The sequence below is a fragment of the Myxocyprinus asiaticus genome, chromosome 21 (genome assembly GCF_019703515.2).
Source record: "Myxocyprinus asiaticus isolate MX2 ecotype Aquarium Trade chromosome 21, UBuf_Myxa_2, whole genome shotgun sequence".
Classification (NCBI taxonomy): Eukaryota; Metazoa; Chordata; class Actinopteri; order Cypriniformes; family Catostomidae; genus Myxocyprinus; species Myxocyprinus asiaticus.
In genome coordinates this window covers 437,501-462,500 of record NC_059364.1, presented here as the reverse complement: position 1 = coordinate 462,500, position 25,000 = coordinate 437,501, and the positions used below count along the sequence as shown (strand labels likewise).

At 40.0% G+C, this 25,000-nt stretch overlaps 1 protein-coding gene across 2 annotated transcripts in view; it reads right to left on the bottom strand.

Moving 5' to 3' along the window:
- LOC127411926 (phosphofurin acidic cluster sorting protein 2-like) overlaps positions 1-25,000 on the bottom strand; it is an 84,484-nt gene that overhangs the window by 17,660 nt on the left and 41,824 nt on the right. For both annotated transcript variants that reach the window (XM_051647837.1, XM_051647838.1), the window contains exons 4-18: positions 23,441-23,566; positions 22,178-22,340; positions 19,015-19,106; positions 16,860-16,940; positions 16,687-16,746; positions 16,234-16,385; positions 12,972-13,062; positions 12,166-12,249; positions 8,155-8,282; positions 7,848-7,980; positions 5,739-5,843; positions 3,693-3,799; positions 3,352-3,506; positions 2,010-2,120; positions 18-120 (exon numbers count right to left, since the gene is read on the bottom strand). In XM_051647837.1, the coding sequence (XP_051503797.1) occupies positions 18-120; positions 2,010-2,120; positions 3,352-3,506; positions 3,693-3,799; positions 5,739-5,843; positions 7,848-7,980; positions 8,155-8,282; positions 12,166-12,249; positions 12,972-13,062; positions 16,234-16,385; positions 16,687-16,746; positions 16,860-16,940; positions 19,015-19,106; positions 22,178-22,340; positions 23,441-23,566 (1,691 nt within the window). The remainder of the gene's footprint in view (positions 1-17; positions 121-2,009; positions 2,121-3,351; positions 3,507-3,692; positions 3,800-5,738; positions 5,844-7,847; positions 7,981-8,154; positions 8,283-12,165; positions 12,250-12,971; positions 13,063-16,233; positions 16,386-16,686; positions 16,747-16,859; positions 16,941-19,014; positions 19,107-22,177; positions 22,341-23,440; positions 23,567-25,000) is intronic.

The following is a 25,000-nucleotide window of genomic DNA, read 5'->3' as shown; positions in this document are numbered from 1 at the left end:
CACACACACACACGTACCTCTTTTGTCTGTAGGTGAGCATGGCTTCAGAGATGGGGAACTGATGAGAGACGTTTGCACCAGCCAGATACTGAACGATCCGTCCTGCCACATCAACACTGTCTGCACAGACACACAAACAGACACAATACACATCGGTTTTTATCTGCCAGTATGTAGGGTCCAAAATGGGGAAAACGAGAGGCGGTGGAACATGCTGTTGCATCAACGAAAGTTGGTTTACAGATGTAACAGCATTGAAGAAGATGTGCTGTCCTAATTTAGAAGCACTCTTCATCAACTGTAAGCCTTTCTACTCGCTGCAGGAGTTTTCCTCGTTTATTCTGGTGAGTGTTTATATCCCGCCACAAGCATGTGTGAACGCAGTATTGCAACAGCTGGCTGATCACATCACAGACACGGAGCAACAACACCCAGACTCTCTTATCGTAATAAAGCTAACTAGATTTTAATAAAGCTAACCTCACCTGTGAACTGCCCAAATACAAACAACACATCACATGCCCCAGCAGAGACAGAAATATATTGGACCACTGCTACACAACAATAAAGGATGCATATCGCTCTGTCCCTGGAGCAGCTTTGGGACTCTCTGATCACTGTCTGGTTTATCTTCTTCTAAACTACAGACAGAAACTAAAATCAGCTAAACCTGTAATAAAGACTGTAAAGAGATGGACCAATGAAGCACAGCTGGAACTACAAGCCTGGTTTGACTGCACTGATTGGAGTGTTTCTGAAGCTGCAGCCACCGACCTGGACAAGCTCACAGATACAATGACATCATATATCAGTTTCTGTGAGGATATGTGCATCCCTACTAGGACATTTTTATCATTCAATAATGATAAACCATTTTTTACAGGAAAACTCAGGCAGCTTCGTCATGCCAAAGAGGATGCTTACAGAAGTGGGTTTAAAACATTGTACAACCAGGCCAGAATGTGTTTTACTGCAGGTTTGAAAAGCCCAGTCTCACACCCCTCCCCGCTCTTACCTTCAGTTCACACACACACCAACACCTCCAGGAACCCCCACCTCCCCCTCCTGCTACTCAACCTGCAATTATGATCTGTGAGGTGGATGTGTGCGGGGTCTTCCAGAAACAAAAGACTAGGAAAGCTTCAGGCCCAGATGGTGTTTCACCTGACTGTCTGAAAGTCTGCACAGACCAACTGGCCCCCATCTTCACACAGATCTTCAACAGCTCACTGGAGCAGTGTGAAGTTCCATGCTGGTTCAAATGCTCCACCATCATTCCACAAAAAAAAACCCAACCCAAAATCATAGGACTTAATGACTACAGACCTGTCGCTCTTACGTCTGTGGTCATGAAGTCATTTGAGAGACTGGTTTTGGCCTACCTGAAGGACATCACTGGACCCCTGCTGGACCCCCTTCAGTTTGCTTACTGAGCAAACAGGTCTGTGGATGATGCTGTCAGTATGGGACTGCATTATATCCTGCAACACCTCTACAGACCTGGGACTTATGCAAGGATCCTATTTGTGGACTTCAATTCAGCCTTCAATACCATCATGCCTGATCTTCTCTCAACCAAACTGACCCAGCTCTCCGTGCCCACCCCAATCTGTCGATGGATCACCAGATTTCTGACAGATAGGCAGCGGCTAGTTAGACTGGGAAACTCACATCCGAGACCCTCACTATTAGCACTGGTGCTCCTCAGGGATGCGTTCTCTCTCCACTGCTCTTCTCCCTGTACACAAATGACTGCACTGCAAAAGACCCCTCTGTCAAGCTCCTGAAGTTTGCAGATGAAACCACGGTCATCGGCCTCATCCGCAACGGTGACGAGTCTGCATACAGACAGGAGGTTGATCAGCTGGCTGTCTGGTGCGGTCACAACAACCTTGAGCTGAACATGCTCAAAACAGTGGAGGTGATAGTGGACTTCAGGAGAAATCACCCCACACTCCCCCCTCACCATCCTGAAAAGCACTGTGGCAGCAGAGGAGTCATTCAGGTACCTGTGGTTGGAGGTTCTGTCCGGCAGAACAGCTCTCTCCACGATGGCTCCATGAACATACTGTTGAATTTACTGTCGAACGATGACACGTACTTCGCCAGCGGATGAGAGCCTTCAGAACAGATAAAACAAGCTTCAGTCTTCACAAAACTCACAATCACAATAATCAAGTATTATTAGCTCATACTGCTTATTAACCCGTTATGCTCGGATGGGCCCGCCGAAAAAAAATACTTATCAAAATATTAATAACTACAGTCTTGACCAACACAATATAGGTATTGTTTGAAAGGGTTAGGGTTAGGGTTCCAACGCATGTAGACATTATGACCAAAACTGAGCAAGTGCTTTGAAATTTGCCGACAAATCAGAAGTGCTCCGTTTTGATAATTTAGAAACAATTTGCACTGTCCATATTATTGCAATCAGAAAAAACATCATACTCATGAAATAGCCATGTGTCATATGTTGTTGGAAAGCTCTCAAAGAGTAGAATACAACCAGCCTATTTGTTTCACTCACAGACAAAAATATAGTGAGTGATAGCTAAGTATATGTCTTTGATAATTATGCTGGTGTTGCTTATATGCCTCGTTTCTACTTATAAATTCAAGAAAAATAAACAGAACATAAAATATCACACACCATTACTTAGAGGAGGTGATTATCTTTCAAACAAGCCCACACTCAAGATAATCAGATGCATAGATCATTAGATAAACCACATGAAGCACAATGTTACATATGACCACCAGGAGATGGCGCCAAATACATGACACAGACTCAATGATGACTCAAATGACACAGAATGAAACTCATTCTGTGAAATCTCATTACTAAAATCATGTCTGCATGCTATGCAAACCTTTAGTCATTGTTGTGTTTGCATGTGTAATTAGTTCTTATGTACAATTTTGTTTTATTTGTTTGGAGACATTTTCTATAACTGTTGATTGATTTGTCATATCAACACAACATTTTTCTCAGATACAGTTGACATAATTGGGAACAAAACAAAAGCAGTTTTTCGGAGCCAGATTATTTACACCCAGAGATATATAATGTCAAATAAGAAAAATAAGAAAAAAGTGTGTGCAAATTTTGTGTGTGTGATTTTCTAATAGTTTCTTAGTCTGAGAGTCTCAGAATGTATCATAATCTATATCGTTACAAATTTTGAAAAGTTTTCTTTACAATGATACCAAACACGTGACCCTCCTTGTTTTTGTTTTTTTGTTTTTAAGCCTTTAATTTTGGGTATGCCACTGAAACAGGAAATCTTTAAAAACACCTTCAGAGCTTAAAGGGTTAAAAAGGTTGGACAGTAAACAGTAAATACTCACCAATGGGGATGACAAGGAAGCGAATGTAGCTCAGCCAGTCAGGCGTCTTATTGGCCAGTTGATCTACGAAGAGTCGCAGTACAGTACTGAGATAACTCTGATCGCCCGCCACCGCCACCTTGACGGTGGGTGGAGTCTGAGCGTTACAGTTACAGCTGTCAGAGAGTCACATGACACAGATCAACCATATATAAGGAACATTGTCTTTCTGCTGTTGGAATGATACTATATGTGACAGTGAGCGATTTACACTGACTCCACATTCCTCACAGGATCAGTGTGACTCAGATATCTGCGGTTATTCACACTGTATATGTGTGTGTGTGAGTGTGTATACTCACAATCTCTGAATGCGTGTGATGATGGTGTTAAATGCAGCCTGAACATCAGCGGCCGAACAGGTGGACACGATGGGCTGAGACTGTTTCTGAAGAACTTCTGCTACATACTGCAAGACACACATAATTATTATCACACATCAACACAAATCAACATCCAGACAAATGAAAGCATGTGACCTACACCCTTCAGATTGTTTTGCATTTTTGTGTGCTATTCTGAAGAACATGAATGAGAACAACATTTCTGTGTAGAATTACTACAAATGAGTTGTAAATAAAAAGCAAAGGTTTCTGCAATATGTCCACAAGAGAACAACAGGACAATAACATGCATGCTTTAACCCTCCTATTGTGTTCCGATTCTGCATACACCTTCTCACCTGCCGCAGGCCTGGGAAGATAGACCACCAAGGACACCGCTGCCCCATGCACTGCGGACCCAGGAGGGGAGCGCGTGCGGCTGCCTGGGCCCTTTCTTGGACACTTCCTCACCCTTCACGGAGCCCCGTTTAAACGAGAGGATGCCAAATTCCCCTTTGTTTTGATCACCATTCCCCTTGGACACTTTTTTTTTTCTCCTTTTACGGGCATTTTATGTTTATTATTATCTTTTTTACCCCATGTGACTCTACCCTCCATAGCAACTCGGCCAATTTGGTTGCTTAGGAGACCTGGCTGGAGTCACTCAGCTCGCCTGAATTCGAACTCACGACTCCAGGTGTGATAGTCAGTGTCAATACTCGCTGAGATACCCAGGCCCTCATTTTTATTATTATCTTTAATAAATGCCGCCACACTTGGCTTGACGCTACACCCACTGTGTCTGTCTCTTGCTCACCCCGCCACAGTAGATGTACAAACAAATCTACATAATATCATGTGTAAAGCCACAACTGATGCCCGGTTCAAAATTGACTGGCGAATGGGTTTTTAAATGGTTATATCTCTTAATTCTTTTAATTAAAAAATCTGGAAAACATTTATTATGTGTATGTGATGAGAAGGAGGGCATGGCCGGGCCGTGATGGTGCATGGCCGGCACTGAATCAGCTAATCAGCAGGAGAGCGAGATAAAGGGGAGCCAGAGACGCCAGGTCGAGAGAGAGAGACGCACGCGGCCGCACTGCATGTGTGTGTGTGTCCTTATGTTTTATGTTGTATTAAGTTCATTTATATCATTAAAGTTTATGTTGACTGTTCAGCCAGTTCCCGCCTCCTCCTTTCCCGTCCTTTAACTGTTACAGTGTATTTTGATAGTCTTGACTGAGTCACAAAGTTTGTACTAAAAACGATGTGGTATTTAAAAATTATTACATACCACTCCCAGGTAAAAAAAAAATGACCCGAACGCAATAGAGGAGTTTAGATGTGTCCTAAATGAAGCACTATACACTATGCACTAAGCCATGTAGTATCGTCACAAGTGGAGCAGTTAACAAATTTTTACTAAACGGAAATATTTGCCGTTTAAAAACACTTGTGTCTTAAACAACGTACATATTCACACAGCGTGGGGTGATGGTAAAACATGTAACTCACATTTGTAAGGGAATGTTTTCACTGAAGTTTCGCTAGTTGCTACTTTCAACATTAATTACAATTGTTTTGTCAGACCAGCGTCATGGTCAGGTAACTCCAGCCCTTCCGCTATGTACATTAAGCCGCGAGGGTTGAGTGCATGAAGTGTCCAACATTCCACGCTCTGTTTTGATGGTTGAAGAAGTGCATCATCCGGGTACTCACAGTACACTTCTTTTTGTTGCATTTTCAATGTTAACACACTACTCGCACTAATTGATGATGTAGAATAGCTCAGAAGTGTGCAGTTTGGGACGCACCTTTAGTTTATTTGGAATATACTGATTACAGTTATACAAGAATATTCAATAGAAGAGAAGCTTTTGAACATCTTTAAGCAGAAAATACAGACATTATCTGCTAAATGATGTGCATGAAAACATGGCCACTAATTACATTTCAAATCAAACCTCTCAATCACATTACACACACACACACACACACACACACACACATATGTGTACACACCTGTCCCTGCCAGTCGAGTGTATTGATCAGGATGATGTTTTCTGGAAGTCTCTCGTCAGAGATCAATATCTGATTCAGTTGATCGTAAACTGATTTGCGGGGCACCTGAAAAACACAACAACACACGTGTTATGTACATGTAAATATCACAGACATTATTTAGCCTTTTCAAAAGTTTCTGTTTCAGGTACCAAATTACTTTAACTAATGTGTAGGTGTATTCCATAGCAAAACTTCTCATGAGATTTTTTGCAGAAAAAGGTTTAACCATCTAGACAAAATGCTGGTTTAGTCCTTGTTTTTGTTTGTTGAATTGCTTGTTCTGTTCCTCATCTTTTAGTCGCTTTGGATAAAAGCATCCGCAAAATGACCAGTTGCATGATGTGTCTTTAAGGCAGCTATGCTGAATGATCTTCAGATTATGTTCTAGAATTAATGAATGTGTAAACAGATGAATTACATTCAGAAATGTTTAACCCTTTAAGCTCTGAAGGTGTTTTTAAAGATTTCCTGTTTCAGTTGCATACCCAAAATTAAAGGCTTATAACTCGACAAAGAAACAAGGAGGGTCACGTGTTCGGTCTCATTGTAATGAAAACGTTTCAAATTTTATGATACATTCTGAAACTCTCAGCCTAAGAAACTGAAAAATCACAATAAAAAAAAATTGAGACAAAACTGACATTTTTTCCCCCGTATTTTTCTTATTTGACATTATACCGTATATCTCTGGGTGTAAATAAGGTGGCTCCAAAAAACTGCTTTTGTTTTGTTCCCAATCATGTCAACTGTATATGAGAAAACATTTGTGTTGAGACGATGAAGCAATCAAAAGTTATACCATTACAAAAATAATTTATTATTGTGTCCAAAAACATCTCCAAGTGTCCAAAAGCCTCTCCAAACAAATAAAACATAATAATTATACATAAGAACTAATTACACATGCAAACACAACAACGACTAAAGGTTTGTATAGCATACAGACATGATTTTAGTAATGAGAGTTCACAGAATGAGTTTCATTCTGTGTCATTTGAGTCATCATTGAGTCTGTGTCATGTATTTGGCGCCATCTCCTGGTGGCCATATGTAACATTGTGCTTCATGTGGATTATCTAATGATCTATGCATCTGATTATCTTGTGTGTGGACTCGTTTGAAAGATAATCACCTCCTCTAAGTAATGGTACTGTGTGTGATATTTTATGTTCCGTTTATGTTTCGTGAAGTTATAAGCGTAAATGAGGCATATTAGCAACACCAGCATAATTGTCAAAGACATATACTTAGCTATTACTCACAATATTTGTGTCTGTGAGTGAAACAAATAGGCTGGTTGTATTCTACTCTTTGAGAGCTTTCCAACAACATATGACACATGGATATTTGATCAGTCTGATGTTTTTACTGATTGCAATTTTTTATTATAAATGATCAAAATGGAGCACTTCTGATTTGTCTGCAAATTTCAAAGCACTTGTTCAGTTTTGGTCATAATGTCTACATGCATTGGAAAGTAGAGCTTCTAAGCTTTCAAACGATACTTATTTTGTGTTGGTCGAGACTGTAGTTATTAACATTTTGATGTCTTTTTTTTCTCGCGGTCCCACCTGAGTTTAAAGGGTTAACATCAGACTCTATTTAGCAGAAACAGGCCACTTCTATTAATATGAATGGGAGATATTGGAACACCCAACAGTCAACGGATGTAGAAAGAAAGTCCCGCCTTACAGGTAAAAGAGCCAGTCACCTTTTAGATACAGACATCACCTGTCAATCAACTCAAGAATGTGCATGCGTATTAGCTATACAAGCCAGGAAAATTTTGTTTTTTAGCATAATCTGAGGTATAGAAGCACAATTTATGATACCAGTGTTGTCAGGAGGGGTGGGTTTAGGCATGGGCGACATGGGCATCCGCCCAAAATGGCTGGTCATAATCTTGACCAACCGTTTTGGAGATTTTGGTATTTCCCCATTCAAGTATATTGGAGCTGCACTTTTATGCTGCTTGTTTACATAGAAAATAGCTGCCCGAGAGAGTGTACTGACTTGCTAAATATACTTTGTTAACATTGTGGAGGGTTTGAAAGAGCTCTGATGTACCTGTGTGGTGAATCGGGTGTCTGGCGAATATTCGATGTCCACGCTGGTCATACGGTCGCTCTGAGCTCGTGAATTCTGTCGGTCCTTCATGGATGTGCTGTGCGCTCGCTGTGGGACCCTGTTCTCAGCTTTACTGCAGGTCAGAAACACAAAGAGATGCTCAGCGCTGCACAGTCCACTCACATTTCACTTTCACAAAGGTCATTCTTACACCAGAGAAAGCAACCAATGAAAAACAAAAACACATCAGCAAACTGAGAAATCAAGGAAATCGTTCATTTTCTGATGTAACTGTAGTGAGGTGTACCTGGGACTCGTGTGGTTTTGTGAATCAGTCTTAAGTTTTCCAGCAGAGCTGTTCAATCGATCCGTGTTTGACTCCAAACCAACCGACACATCTCCTGTTACTATCCCATGATGCTCTGCATCCATTTCCTGCACAAACACACAGAAGAATGAAGGAATTAATGAATTAATGAATGAATAACTAACACTTCTTCTCCGCTCCACACAAAACAATCAATGGCATTTTGGGGTCAGTGATGTCAAAACAAGGTGTGACACATCAACATGCCAGTTTTTAATCAGAACACGATCACAAACGAGATTTCTGATGATTGCCAGATGTCATATGATCTACTTTTTGTCATTTTTCAAATTTTAACATACACATTTCATTACACATTAACATTTAAATTTATTGGGGGTTACAGTTATGTTTTTAGTTTCGTTTAATGTTATGTCATTTTATGTTATGAAATGGTTTATTTTTTCGTTAAGTCATTAAGCTCTGACTTAAATGATTTGTAAAAGGATTCACTGTTTCTAAGTGCTCGAAACTCCACACATTGGCGTCACCTGCTGGTGAAATCATGTGACTTACGAAACATCCTGAAGCATTGGTTCGAAACGATTGATTTGTAAAGGTTTCGAAGCTTTAAGAAGCTAATTTTGAGAGCACTCATCACTAGTTTAGGTTAACCAGAGCCTGGACTATTGATTGCTTGAGCGAGAGACATCAGTTTGATCTTTGTTGTCTATCAAGAGCAGGAAAGCAATGACTCAAAGCGGCTAGTAGTCATTTCTATTCAGTCAATTCCCATGCTATACTACTTTTAATGCATGCGCCAGAAGTGCGCATATTTTTATGTCAGGTCCGGCGCCCCTCGTGGTCACTCTGAACAGTCAATGTATGAAAAAGTGTTCAAAGTTTCTCCTTTTGTGTTCCACAGAAACAACAACAGTGTATGAGTTTGAAACGACATGAGAGTGAGTAAATAATGACAGAATTTTCATGTTTAGATGAATGATCCCTTTAATGTCTATTTGAGTTTTCAGGTAATGAGGTGTGAAGGTTTGATAACACATGAAACAGATGGAACTGAGCTGCATGAAGCTGTGAGTAACGCCAGCAGTAAAGGTCAGAGGTCACAGCAGGTGGTGGCTCATTTCCTCTCAGTCTGAATAATGTATGAAACTCACAGGGAGAGAAAGGTCACAAGAGGAGACATGCAGTGCCGAGAAAGAGACCATTATTAACATCCGTCTCGCTAAATACAGGTGCAAAACGTTTTGTGATCAGATTACTCAAAGTCCACATTCCAGTTATAGTGTGAACGGCAAATGTGTCCAAATGGAAATGACGCCATCCCTGGTGGACATTTAAGAAGGCCATGAACAAGCGGGTGTTCTTTAACAATGAACATGAGAAATAGGAAGTACACTATCTAGCACGACACATTCAGTGTCTGTCTGGCCGTGTGCTCAACAACAACAACAGTGAAGTCATTTTTCAGCGCAGCAGACAGCGACATCGAGGGGGACGGTCTGTCAATCGAAACACAAGACGACGCATCAGGTGAACTGTCACAGCGGTCCACTTGTGATTGGATGTTAATAGCAGGTCTGAACGCGGCCACCGATTCTCAAGTAAATGTATTTTAAGGATTTATTCGATTTTCTTTACAGGAAAAAAATGCAAAAATTCTTATTAAGAGTAATATTTAACATAACATTGCATTATTTTTATCAAATCATATTTTACAAAATCCTCACGACAAAATCTGAAACACTGAAGTTATTTGTCAAATGAAGTGCTGCACAACAGAACATCACAGATGTGAGATATTTCTTTAATACATTGTTGTTATTAATATTATTATTATTATTATTTAATTAAAGTAAACATTACTATAAGCCCTGTTTACACATGCAACCAGGTAAATTACAGGAAAATCGTTAGATTGCCTTTACTGGTAAATGTACCAAATGTGCAGTTGAAGTCAGAAGTTTACACACACTAAGTTAACTGTGCCTTTAAGCAGCTTGGAAAATTATGTCAAGCCTTTAGACAATTAGCCAATTAGCTTCTGATAGGAGGTGTACTGAATTGGAGGTGTACCTGTGGATGTATTTTAAGGACTACCTTCAAACTCAGTGCCTCTTTGCTTGACATCATGGGAAAATCAAAAGAAATCAGCCAAGACCTCAGAAAACAATTGTGGACCTCCACAAGTCTGCTTCATCCTTGGGAGCAATTTCCAAACACCTGAAGGTACCACGTTCATCTGTACAAATAATAGTACGCAAGTATAAACACCATGGGACCACACAGCCATCATACCGCTCAGGAAGAAGATGCATTCTGTCTCCTACAGATGAACGTAGTTTGGTGCGAAAAGTGCAAATCAATCCCAGAACAACAGCAAAGGACCTTGTGAAGATGCTGGAGGAAACCGGTAGACAAGTATCTATATCCACAGTAAAACGAGTCCTATATCGACATAACCTGAAAGGCTGCTCAGCAAGGAAGAAGCCACTGCTCCAAAACCGCCATAAAAAATCCAGACTACAGTTTGCAAGTGCACATGGGGACAAAGATCTTACTTTTTGGAGAAATGTCCTCTGGTCTGATGGAACATAAATTGAACTGTTTGGTCATAATGACCATCATTATGTTTGGAGGAAAAAGGGTGAGGCTTGCAAGCCAAAGAACACCATCCCAACCGTGAAGCATGGGGGTGACAGCATCATGTTGTGGGGGTGCTTTGCTGCAGGAGGGACGGGTGCACTTCACAAAATAGATGGCATCATGAGGAAGGAAAATTATGTGGATATATTGAAGCAAAATCTCAAGACATCAGCCAGGAAGTTAAAGCTCGGTCCCAAATGGGTCTTCCAAATGGACAATGACCCCAAGCACACCTCCATAGTTGTGGCAAAATGGCTTAAGGACAACAAAGTCAAGGTATTGGAGTGGCCATCACAAAGTCCTGACCTCAATCCGATAGAACATTTGTGGGCAGAGCTGAAAAAGCATGTGTGAGCAAGGAGGCCTACAAACCTGACTCAGTTACACCAGTTCTGTCTGGAGGAATGGGACAAAATTCCAGCAACTTATTGTGAGAAGCTTGTGGAAGGATACCCAAAGCGTTTGACCCAAGTTAAACAATTTAAAGGTAATGCTACCAAATACTAACAAAGTGTATGTAAACTTCTGACCCACTGGGAATGTGATGAAAGAAATAAAAGCTGAAATAAATCATTCTCTCTACTATTATTCTGACATTTCACATTCTTAAAATAAAGTAGTGATCCTAACTGACCTAAGACAGGGAATGTTTTCTACGATTAAATGTCAGGAATTGTGAAAAACTGAGTTTAAATGTATTTGGCTAAAGTGTATGTAAACTTCTGACTTCAACTACCATCAATAAGTAAATTTATAAGTAATGTTACAACATCACATTAAGGAAAATTTCCAGAGCAAAATTTACCAGTATTTTCGAAAGGGTCGCGTTCACATATGACCTCTAAACTGAAAATAGTAGGTAATTTTCTGGAAAAGGCTGTATGTGTGAACGCGACAATTTAGTAGTTTTTTTCCCCCATTTCCCATTTAAATTGAGCTTTTATTTTGGGTTTTCTGTGTGTTTTTGATGGTAGTTTCTCACTTCCCAATGTGATTATTAAACCCCAAAAAGCTGAGATTTAATTAAATAAATATAGTCTGTATGTGCGCTTCAGAGCACACGTGATAACGATGTTTTTAGTGTATGTGTGGCTGGCATCACAGATTCATTTAGAAGTGTGCAGCACACGCAGATTTCATATTTATTAAATTAAATCATAGCCTTTTGTGGTTTAATGGACCCTTTTCACAAACTGTGATGACACATTTCCGCCTTCTTTAGCAGCATTCCGACCGTTGTCATTATCTAAAGTTTACAACTTCCATGACTGGAAAGCTGCATTGCAAAATTCCAGGTTTTCCAGGATGCGTGGGAACCCTGGTAAATGGGTAAAGTTGACCTCTCACCCCAGCTGTGGTGTCCATACTGGTGTCATCCTGGGGTCGTGACCCTGGAGCCTTACACCTCTCCACCGACAGGAAGTCAGAGCCCTGAACATGAAGAACACAGCAGTGATGCATTAATACAGTTGTGCTGATGGGGGCGCTCTGTGTGTGTGAGATTGTAATGATGTCAGTAGAGTGATAAATACATCAGAAAGCAGCTGCACAAACAGCTGAAGAGAACAGCTAAACCTAACCCTAAGTTTAAAGGACAAGCATCACTATTACAGATGTAAACAAACCCCTAACACTAAGTTTGACTAAGTATAATCACTGCTCTCTTCCTTCTCAAGTGTGTGTATTGTCGTGTAATCTCTGTTGACCTCATGTCAGACAGCAGCTCGACTGTTTTCAGTCTACACTGGAATGTGCCGATGTTTCTAAACACTTCAGTGGATGAACATCTCTGGCGTCTGTACCGTCTCTCTCGCTCAGATGTTTGTGATTCCAGCGATGACAGACCCCCAGATCACATACACACAGATCTAATGTCATGCCCCAAAAATACCCCAAACATCCCCATGCCCCGTCCCTCAGGGATAGTTTGGGGGGATATTTGGGCACTCAGGGTGTGTGTGTGTAGTTAGTACCACACACTGCATTCCTAAAGAGTTTACAGCCTCTCGGGCACATGCTCAGATTAATATTCCATTCGTGTTCATAAACTTGCGATGAGATCAGTCTAGATCAGTGATAATCACATTTCACACAACATGCTCCACTGATGGAAGAAGCTTGCTAAATTAAGAGTGTGTATGTGTTCAACTCACAGTGTGTGAGGTGTCTCTGTGTTGATTGTGACTGTGAACGCTCCCGATCTCTGTTTGAGAACTCGAGTGAGACATTCCCCCAAAGAACGGCCTGCAAACACAAACATATGAATACAAATCTTAAAATCACACGATCGATCTTTTACTGTAAATCAGGGGTGTTCATGATGGCAATTGCATGACAACCACTGGTTGAGAGTAGAGACAGAAACTAAACAAATAACGAGAATGTCAAAGATCACTTTTTATTTCCTCAATGCGGCTCCTGCGCGCCGTTTGACTGATTGACAGGCGGGTTATGTGTGTGTGCTTTATATGCACGTATGATCTGAGAGCGCTGGTAATGTGGATATGCACCTAAACACTGAAATACACTTCAAAACTCTGTGAAAATGCAAAGGTATTAATGTAAACAGTAATGTCTAAAGTGAACATAATCAATGGGACAAAAAAGTGGATTTTTATCAAAATCAATGTAAATGCACACCTAATAGACCTGCCGCTGTCTAGTGTGTTGTTAAAAGTATTAAAGTAGTTTTATGTTTGTTTTTTTATTTCTGAATGTTCACGGTTTAATTTGATCTATTGCTTGTAATTTTATTATAATTGTTTAGAATCAGTTGAATAATTACTTAGTAACATCTGTAAGCAAATGGACATTATAACTGAAATAACCCCAAACTGAATTGAAATCTGAATCAAATCGAATCAGTAAATCTAAATCGTTACAGACGCTTACACCACCAGTCAAATGTTCGGACACACTTGACTGAACTTATTTTTCTCATGATCATTTCTCATACCAAATCAATCTCAAAATAAATCTTGTATCACAGACTCTTCCTTAAACAGACAGGCACACATTCAACATGACCTTAACATTGATCATCAGTAAAACAGGGTAGTATATATGCAAGTTTAAAATACTCAAGACATGTTTTCCACATACGTATATATATTTATATCACATTTAAACTGGTTTATGTACCATTATATAAATAGATAAATTTAGAGGTCGACTGATATTGGATTGTGCTGATTCAATAATGTGTTGAAAGAAAGCCAGTAAATCTGCCAATAGTTTTTAAAATTGGTACCCTATATTAAATGTTGATTCATAGCATGGAACTTTTAACTTTAAAGCACTTTAACTTGGGGGAGTCACGTGACGCCATGCGAGGTTCAGACGTGTGAACGGCGAGCTCTGCGCACTTTGCTAGTTTTAACACTTTTAATGATATAAACCGGTGAGATTCGATACACTCTGTTCCATAACTGTTCTAGGAGGACAATATGTCAAAGAATTCAAAATCCTCGGGCTTTGGAGACATTAAAAGACACTCACATGCTCAAGCTGACACCCCCGGAGGCCTCGAGCCCAGGAGTCGATTTGGTCGGAGAAGTGAGGGAAATTCGTTGAGAAATGTTGAACATGTCGGCAATGCTGACGAAGGTCGTTGCTGACTTGGAGGATCTTGCTGTGATACGTCGATCGATCACAGCCATGGAGACGAAATTCACTGAGGTGGTTACAAGAGTGGGGGATGTCGAGAAACGGATCGATTATCTGGAGTCATTGGAGAGGGAATTATCTGCTACTAAGCGACTAAGGTGGATTTGGAGTGTGTCTGAGAAAAGCTGGAGGACTTGGAGAACCGTAGCCAGCAGAATAACGTCCGTATTGTTGGAATTCCAGAGGGCGAAGAGGGTCAGGATATGGTGAAATTCCTGGACGGGCTCTTTCAGAGTCTGCTCGACATAATAGGCCATAAGCTGGAAATTGAGCGAGCTCACAGAGTCCCGGCTCGGCGATCCGCTGAGGGAGAAAGGACCCCGATCAATTCTGGCCGAATTTATGAGATCATCTGATAAAGATCTTGCGAGACGAGGAGTAAAGGAAGGCTTTCTTGGAAGAATCGCAGCATTTTCTTGTTCCCAGACATTGCAAATTCGACAAGAGAGAAACGTGATCAATTCAAGGAATGCAAGAAACTCTTACATCAACGGAAGGTCGCTTTTGCACTGATGTTCCCGGCCAAATTGAGAACAGATGCTAAGGATGGCCGTAAAACATTCACATGTCCCTAGCAAGCGATGTCCTTCATAAAGTCAATGGAGTGAGTCAGTTATTTTGTGGTACTCACGTTGCAACATATAAAAAATTGGGTCTTAACCAGTGTTATGATCAGCAGACAAATTGTTTAAGGGGATGGAAGTCGGCTGGAGCGCCCTCATTTCAAGAATGGTGCACGGAGATTGGGAGGGTGGCGGCTTTCGAGGAAGTGTTATGTAGAAGGCTGGGGAACTGGGATTCGTTTGGCGGGAAATGGGGCAGCTATCTGGCGTTTTTGGAGGGTTCTCGGGGAGGAGCAGTGGAGAGAGAAGTTTAGTTTTAAATGCATGTGATTGTTATATATATATATATATATTTATTTTGTGAGTCTATAATCATATGTGACCACACGGATGTTGTTGAGGGTCAGGGTGGGGTTGGGGATTAAGAGGGGGAGGGGTAATAGTGGGGGTAAATGTTGATTCTGTATATATATATGTTTTGCTTATCTTTGTTATCTATATGAATAAATAAAAAATGTTAATCAGAAAAGCACTTTAACTTTGAAATATACCGCAGACTCTTATTTTGAAAAGTTTGTGCTTCATGCTTCCAGCTGCTCATACACACAAATAAGGGATATAAAATGTGCACCTACATTAATCTACAACATATTATAATATAAACAATTAAAAGTAAATGTTGTCATATTTCATAAACACTATATCATCATCATCTTCATCAAAAGATGGTCTTTAGTGATCGCTTGTCATACATTTCCGATAAGACTTTATGATTGTGGACTGCTTTGCCTGTAGGCGAATTTAAATTGTGCTGATGCATGAATTTCTTCTTTACAAAGCTGAACTGTTGATTCTTATTTGTTGTATCAGATAGTGAAGGTGCATCAGTGGTCATGTGTCCAGCACACACGTGAACTTCTTCAATACTGTTTCAAAAGCACCTCAGATTGAGAATAAACAAAAACAACAACAACCGCAAACACAAGACAGATTTCACTTGATTCACATTTGTTTGGTCACTCACTACAGAATTCTTGCATTTGTGTTATTTCATAGTTATCATGACTTTAACTGTTGACTGACAGTTCATATGTGATTATTAAATACATTCAGATAATGTCATACGGATCACATTATACTGTATATTGTGAGTGTAATATATTGGGTGTGAGTGTTGAGCTCATACTTGAGTTTGGGTTTGGGCGTGCTCAGAACACTCTCATTATCTTCTAGTTCTGGTCCACTGTCACTCTGATTATAAACCTCCAGACTGTCATACAGCAGATCCAGATCCTCCTCCACCTCCTGATTCTGATCCACCGGGTCTGAGTCCAGAACCTGCACACACACACACACACACAGAGATGGATCAGAACCGATGTGGTTACTGTGGAAATGACAAATGACACACAAGATATTCAACAGCAGAATAATCAGAGCTTTTGTTCGAGTTCATATGAGACAATGAAATCCAGAGAGAACTGCTGCTGTTGAGATCAAAACAGAAGCATCTGAACAGACTAAATCACAGACTAACCAATCACACACCTGGGTTAACCACTTCCTGTTTCCCCTCTCACATTATCAAGACAGCTAACAATGAGGGAACTTCTGCAGACAGACACACAAGTCGTCTCACCTCATCAGTGACTTTGAATCTCTTCAGTAAGGCCACAAACTTCTGTTTAAAGTTGGGTTGCTGTGAATGACAGGAAGAGGAAGTGTGAGTTTATTCAGAGAAGAAGATAATGACAGTAATAATATGATGATATACACAGAGAGAGACAGACAGAGAGACAGACAGCTCCTCACTCGTGTCATTGAGATGGTTCGGATCATTTTGCGTCTAGGCTTTTTTGGTTTTCGTACGTCATCATCTTCATCATACAGATCCTACAACAACAACCAATAAAAATAAATGTCTCATATTTAAATGTGCGAGTGTGTGTGTGTGTGTGTGTGTGTCTGTGAGAGAGAGTGTGTGTGTGAGAGAGAGAGAGTGTGTGTGTGTGTGTGTAGTTGTGTGTGTATGTGTGTTGTGTGAGAGTGTGTGTGTGTGTAGTTGTGTGTGTGTGTGTGTAGTTGTGTGTGTGTGTGTGTGTATGTGTGTTGTGTGAGTGTGTGTTTGTGTAAGTGTGTGTTTGTGTGTGTTTGAGTGTGTGTATGTGTGAGTGTCTGTGTGTGTGTGTGTGTGTGTCTGTGAGAGAGAGTGTGTGTGTGAGTGTGTGTGTGTGTGTGTGTGTATGTGTGTATTGTGTGAGTGTGTGTGTGTGTTTGTGTAAGTGTGAGTGTGTGTTTGTGTGTGTTTGAGTGTGTGTGTGAGTGTGTGTAAGTGTCTGTGTGTGTTTGAGTGTGAGTGTCTGTGTGTGTTTGTATGTGTATGTGTGAGTGTCTGTGTGTGTGTGTGTGTGTGTGTGTGTGTAAGTGTCTGTGTGTTTGAGTGTGTGTAAGTGTGTGTCTGTGTGTTTGAGTGTGTGTGTGTGTAAGTGTGAGTGTCTGTTTGTGTTTGTGTGTGTGCGAGTGTGTGTATGTGTGAGTGTCTGTTTGTGTCTGTGTGTGTGTGAGTGAGTGTGTGTATGTGTGAGTGTCTGTTTGTGTCTGTGTGTGTGTGAGTGTGTGTGTGAGAGAGTGTGTGTGTGTGTGTGTGAATGTGTGTGTGTGTGTGTGTGTGAGTGTGTGTGTGTGTGTGAATGTGTGTGTGTGTGTGTGTGTGTGTGTGTGTTAGTGTGTGTGTGTGTGTGTGTGTGTGTGTGTGTGTGTGTGTGTGGGCAGGTTTAAGTGGTTTACGAGGACTTTTTTTTAGGTCATAAATTGGTAATTACAAGGGTATTATGCTATAAATGTGGTTTATGAGGGTTAGGGGATAGACTCTATAGTTCATACAGTATAAAAATCATTATGTCTATGGAGAGTCCTCATAATGATAGCTGCACCAACATATGTGTGTGTGTGTGTGTGTGTGTGTGTGTGTGTGTGTGTGTGTGTTGTGAGGGTTAGGTTTAGGGGTAGGGTTAGGGTTAGGGGATAGAATCTATAGTTTGTACAGTATAAAAATCATTATGTCTATGGAGAGTCCTCATAATGATAGCTAAACCAACATGAGTGTGTGTGTGTGTGTGTGTGTGTGTGTGTGTATGTGTGTGTGTGTGTGTTAGGTTTAGGGGTAGGGTTAGGGTTAGGGGATAGAATCTATAGTTTGTACAGTATAAAAATCATTATGTCTATGGAGAGTCCTCATAATGATAGCTGCACCAACATGAGTGTGTGTGTGTGTGTAGTGTGTGTGGTTTAGGGGTAGGGTTAGGGGTAGGGGACAGAATCTATAGTTTGTACAGTATAAAAATCATTATGTCTATGGAGAGTCCTCATAATGATAGCTGCACCATCATGTGTGTGTGTGTGTGTGTGTGTGTGTGTGTGTGTATGTGTGTGTGTGTGTGTTAGGTTTAGGGGTAGGGTTAGGGTTAGGGGATAGAATCTATAGTTTGTACAGTATAAAAATCATTATGTCTATGGAGAGTCCTCATAATGATAGCTGCACCATCATGTGTTGTGTGTGTGTGTGTGTGTGTGTGTGTGTGTGTGTGGTTTAGGGGTAGGGTTAGGGTTAGGGGATAGAATCTATAGTTTGTACAGTATAAAAATCATTATGTCTATGGAGAGTCCTCATAATGATAGCTGCACCAACATGAGTGTGTGTGTGTGTGTGTGTGTGAGTGTGTGTGTGTGTGTGTGTGTGTGTGGTTTAGGGGTAGGGTTAGGGGATAGAATCTATAGTTTGTACAATATAAAAATCATTATGTCTATGGAGAGTCCTCATAATGATAGCTGCACCAACATGTGTGTGTGTGTGTGTGTGTTTGTGTGTGTCTGTGTGTGTGTGTGTGTGTGTGTGTGTGTGTGTGTGTGAGTGTGTGTGTGTGTGTCTGTGTGTGTGTGTGTGTGTGTGTGTGTGTGTGTATATCACCTGTCCATGTACAGCGTCATCACTGGCCTCCTGCTCTGATGAATAACTGTCATCATCATCCTCAGAGTAATTATCCATATCTGGAGAACGATCTGATACACACACACACGCACACACACACGAGTCTGTTACACAACATCACTTGTAACTGGACTCTCAGTGAACATCAAGAACTTGCTCTATAAACAGATCTGGACGTCTGATGTCATTTGTTATTAACAGTATGAAAAAAGTCATTGAAAGAGGATGGACACATTAGTTAAGAGTTTAAACACATAAATGCAGTAAATGAGCATGTGAAGACTAAAGTAAAAGAGTTGAAAACAAAACACTGTTAATGTGTTTTATAGAAACATTCACACTCTTCACATCAGATATGATCTGAAATATAATATTAATGTTAATTTTATGTTTAGATGAAGTGTTGTAATTCCCAATTTACTGACAGCAGTTCAATCTCAATGAACGAGCTCATGTGTTTAATTTACAGAGAGACTCGATGAATATTGACCACTACCTGCATCATCTTGATCTTACGATGGACTACACAGCCAATAAACTGCGATCAACAGGTTTCGAGTAACTTTTCTCTGAACACAGATTGCATTGCTCAAAATGATGGAGCAAGTCACATTCTGTATTTGTAAGACTTCTTGAGAATGTTCTTTTTCTTAAGATTGACAGTTGATCGGTTACATTGTTGCTCTTAGGAACATTCTTTGAAACTTCTTAGAATGTTAATTTGTTTCTTAAGAATGTTTTATTTTTGTTGTGAATTTGGTCCCTGATTGGCTGCTTTACACAACTTCCAGGAGTCAGTGTGCACAAGTTTATATCAGTCCACCAGGGAACAAAGTCGTGACCACACTGCTACAACGAGCACTTCTGAGAAAGAACTAGTCACTGGATTTGACCAACATTTGTGACGTTCATCACATCAAATCTGTGAAACATATTCAGAGTTCTGTTTTAGACTTGTCCTGTTGAAGCAAGTAAACTAGATATCCACCAGTACAACAGAAATATTCTGTATTTTTACTTAACTTTGGACAAATATTAATCCTCATCACAAAGTTTACACACATTTCAGCTATTTTTTTTTAGTCTCAATCATCCATTCACAAACTGAGACTACTGCAGAGTGTTTTCCACACTAGTCTATTACTGTGGGGTCAGATTTACTCAGCCCTAAATGGGATGAAAAAGCAAAAAACATTTGTGATACGTTGGCAGTTCTTGGTCAGAATAATTTGCAGTGACTCACAGACTTAATGCTGATAATCAAAGGTCAAAGCAGGGGCGGATCTACCGGGGTGGAAAACATTGCCACCCCATCTGCCACCCCAGCATACCCAAATGTATTAAATATCAGTGTAAGTACTGTATATTATAGTTGATGTTGACATTGTGTAGCCTAAACTCTCACCGAACGCACAAATGACCTCAGACCCATAGCGTGATTGATTACAGCAGCGGCCAATCGTGTACCTACTATTGCAGTGCGTGTACAGTGTTTGGTCTCGTGGGTTGATGTGTTTATTTCCTCAGTAACAATGACCACATAAATACATGGAAAACAAGAGGTAAAGATGAATTTCACAGCTCTTTCCAAGTATTCACTGAATGATTATTAGATACATCGCTGTCAGTTATGGGTTGAGATGGGTGAGATGTGTTCTCACCACTTTTTGAAATAGCTTTCATCAGGTATGTGTATAATCCAGATGAAACATCTCCAGTTCTGGAGTAGGAGTTTCTATTTTGTCTGTGTGTGTTTCAACTGGTGATCCGGCACTGGAATGTGTTATTTTGAATATTATTATAAGTGTTGCGGATGTTTTCAGTGTAATTTAAAGTCGGCAGTTTTCCCGTAGCTCACGCTCTTGTCCATGTCCCCCACTGTGATTACCTTACGAATGTATATACGAATACAATACGAATGTATTGTTCGTGTGTATGTAGTGTGTGTGTGTGTGTGTGTGTGTGTGTTGTCTTTTTCTCTTTCTCTCCCTCTCTCTTAATCGCTCTCAGGTGTGCTGTAACCAGGTAAGCTGACTGTCGATGGGGCGCGATGTGGCACGATGGGGTGCAGTGTGTTTCCTCCCTATATAAACTGAGTGTTTCATGGCTGGGTTGTACGATGGGAGAGACGGTTGCTGGTGAGCTGTTCCATCTCGTTCTCGGGTGCTCAGGTGCATTCCAGGTTCCCGCTGCTGGAGCGCAGAGTTTGTGGTTGTCGCTGTCTGAATTTCCGAGTTCGCTGTTCTTTCATATACAGAACAGTCAATAAATGTGTCTTTCCACTACTCTCATCTCCCCTCTCGCATCTTTTATTGCATTTTATTTTTAAAGTGTAACACCCATCCACTGACGTTTTATTAAAATAAAAAGTCATATTTGGGCGAATTAGAATCCAAAACCTCTCAAAATAAAGGCAAAAAATGACCACTAGACCAATCTGTCATGTTCTTAATCAAAGTGCTGATCTATGTGTTCATCTACTGACTAACAAAATCCCAAGATTGATAGTGGCAGATGTAGAGATGAAATTACCTTATTATGTGAAATATTTATCTGAGTGCTTGAACCGGTCATTAACAATTACTGTTGATCAAAACAGGTAATTTAAAAGAATCTTTTACTGTGCATAACATAATTAATATTAATGAGTTTTGCAGCACTGCCCCCCACAGTACAACTTTCTGTACAGTTTAGTTTGACCTAATTAGTGTTAATCTTTCAAATAGATTATTCCAGCTGTAACAAAGGTGATAAACCTACAGGACTTTATTATCAGAATAACATGGGATATGCATACACTCTCCATCCATGTGTACACTTTACACAATTTAAAAAAAACAAATTGACGTTTAGTCCAGATTGCAAGTTTTATCTCAAGCTAAGGAACATTTAGAATTTGTTGATGTGTTTAATAGACAATGTCTTGGTGCAGATAGACATTTTGTTACTTATTTTTTATTATAAAAAAAAAAAGTTTTTTTTAATGTTGGCAAATCAGCAGCAAAATGGTTACTTTGTGGTTCCTGTGGAAATGCAGTTGTATCGCAAATTTCTAGATCTGCCCCTGGGTCAAAGGTCACACTTTGAGACTAGATTCAGATGTGTTTGCTGTACTGTGTGTGTGTGTGTGTGTGTGTTGTACCAGAGGCTTTGGTCTTTGCTCCTGATTGGCTGCTGTTGTACTCGTGGTCGATGGGTTGACTCGACAGAGAGAAGACGCTGATCTCCGCCACACGTGCTGGAGCATCCTTCACGTTGCTATGGAGACCCAGAATCAGACCGCCATCTGTCGGGTGCTGCAACACCTGCACAAACACCATCAGTGTCAACAGCACTTTACACACACACACACACACACACACACACTTCACTTCTCTGCAGTCTTTAAGAAAACAAATATCTTCTGCTGTACCTCGCTTCTGTCTTTCCCATAATGCACCTCTATGACACTGAAAAGTCTGAATCTTATAAAATGACTCTGACACTGTGAAAATAAGTGTGTCAAACTTCCCCGAGCTTTAATATTGACACAGAATTCTCTGCCGTTCTCTCATTTCATTAACATGATTTTAGTGTGATAAAATGACTCACTAACCTTTTCTGTATAAAGATGTATACAACTTTGTTGCCATGACGACATAACGCCCCAAACCCAAAAACGACCATAATAAAAAAACGATGATTTAAACAACGTTACAGCTCAAATTCTGCACGTTTAACAGAAGAATTAATGTAAGTGCTTTTATTAAATTATAAACTTCACATTTCTGCCTTTAAACCCTCCAAAAATTGACCCCATTGACTTCCATTGTAAATGTCACACTGGAACACAGATTTGTGCTTTTTTTTTAAAGAAAAGGAGGGACGAGTCGAAATTAATTTAGTTGTAATCAACATTATGCCACAAATGCTGTCGATTGAGATTAACTTGTATTAAACCCGGAATATTCCTTTAAATCATTGTTTTACACAAACATGTCATATACAGAATTATATTGTATCAATCTGTACATTGACCAATTTAACCATACTTACAAACATAATGAACCAGGTTCTTACCACTGAAGAAGTTTTACAAGTAACTTTGCTTAGATTTAAGGAAACAGTGTACTGGTGATGTACTATTTCCAATGTTTGAAACTGTAGACTAGAGTAACATGTTGGCCAGTTTAGGACAGTCTGCAGGAGTTAGTGTTAATGTAATGAGTCACATGATTCCTCTGAACACACAGTAAATCAAGAGTGTGTGCACACAAACATCCACTAAAAGTGACACAGACACTGATGGATACACACTGCTGTCCTGACTTGAAGAGATTCAATGTTCAGTAACAGCACATGGACTACAAAAAGAGATCTGGAAACACTGAGAAGCAATTAAAAGTGTTACTTTGTTTCGTTTTACCTCGGCCATGTTGATGACTCCAACAGCGAGCGTCTTGTAGCCGAGGATCGTTCTGTTTTTGTAGCGTTTTCTTCTCTGGAGCATAATCTGTAAGCGGTTAGCGTCTCTCTTCAGGAAGTGAGCATACTGTCACCACAAAATACAACAAAATCAATGAATCTTTTCAATGACAGAACCAGCTCAACCGATACTGAATTATTAATTAGATGGATGATGATATAAAATCGAGAACAGGGTCGGCCAATAGCTGATGTGTCCTGCACAGCTCTTCTAGTTTCATGTCTCTTGTGTCACTACAAACTCATTCTCACATAAAATAATTTACACTCAAATCAATATTTCATGTACATTTATCGTTTACTTTGTAAACATGTAAAAAGCGGTATATTGTATGTACAGTCATCTGATTGGTGGATTATTTAAACCCCCCCACTGGTCACCCCGTTATTGTTTATTTTGTGATAATGTCCAGCTGACAACATATGATAAACTGAATGATTACAATTAGAAATAATTGCAGAAATTAATTGTACACTTATTTCACACTACACCGATTTAAATTTGACTACATTTTCTGTTAACCAAAAACATGCATTGACAAGGCATTAACAATGGCCAAATATAGCCTGATTGATTGCTCAATATTTTATACTCTATGTATGTATATAGATACAGTTGCAATCAAAATTATTCAATCCCACCCCCCCCCCAACATTACATCTATATCAGTTGAGTGACATATTCAATGTCATAGTGTTTCTAAATAGCAGGATTTTAAAAAATACAGCCATGTCATAATTATTCAACCCCTATTGCATGTAGATGTTTCTTAAATATGTAAGGCTACACAAAATGAAGTCATCAACCTGCAATGGCACTTATTTAAGTTTTAACATTTAAGATGTTAAAAATGTATTTCTATGCAAAAAATGCACTTAAAAATAATCTGTCTCAAAAGCTAATCGAGGAGATAATTTCATTACACAAGAAAGGTCATGGCTAAAAGTACATTTCCAAGGCACTTCAATTTCCAATAGACAACTCTGGCAGCACCATTCATACATTTTTTTAAATATGGTACAACAGCAACCTTCTTGGGGTGTGGAAGAAAGCAAAACTTCAAGGGAAATGATGACTTGAATATTCAAGAAGTAATTAGGAAAGACCTGTGGAGTCCTGGAAGAAGGTTTTACAGACATATGACACTGAAAATGAGTTTTACACCCATGGATCAGCAGTACGTCTGGAGTAAGATGACAAGGTGATAAGAACGACACCATCCCCACAGTCAATCATGGAGGTGGGTCAGTCCTGTTATGGGGGTGTTTTGCGGCTATCCTGACTATGTGACTGACACCATGGATTCTTTCAGGTATCAGGCCATTTTGGCATGAAAAATGTGATGCCTTCAGTGTGTAAATTGAAGCTCGGTGATCACTGGACTTTCCATCAAGACAATAACACCAAGGATACAACCAAGTTGTCCACAATCTGGTTCAGGGATAGGTTGTGGAATGTCCTTTAATGGCCCTTTCAGTCCATCATTAAAATCCCATGGCA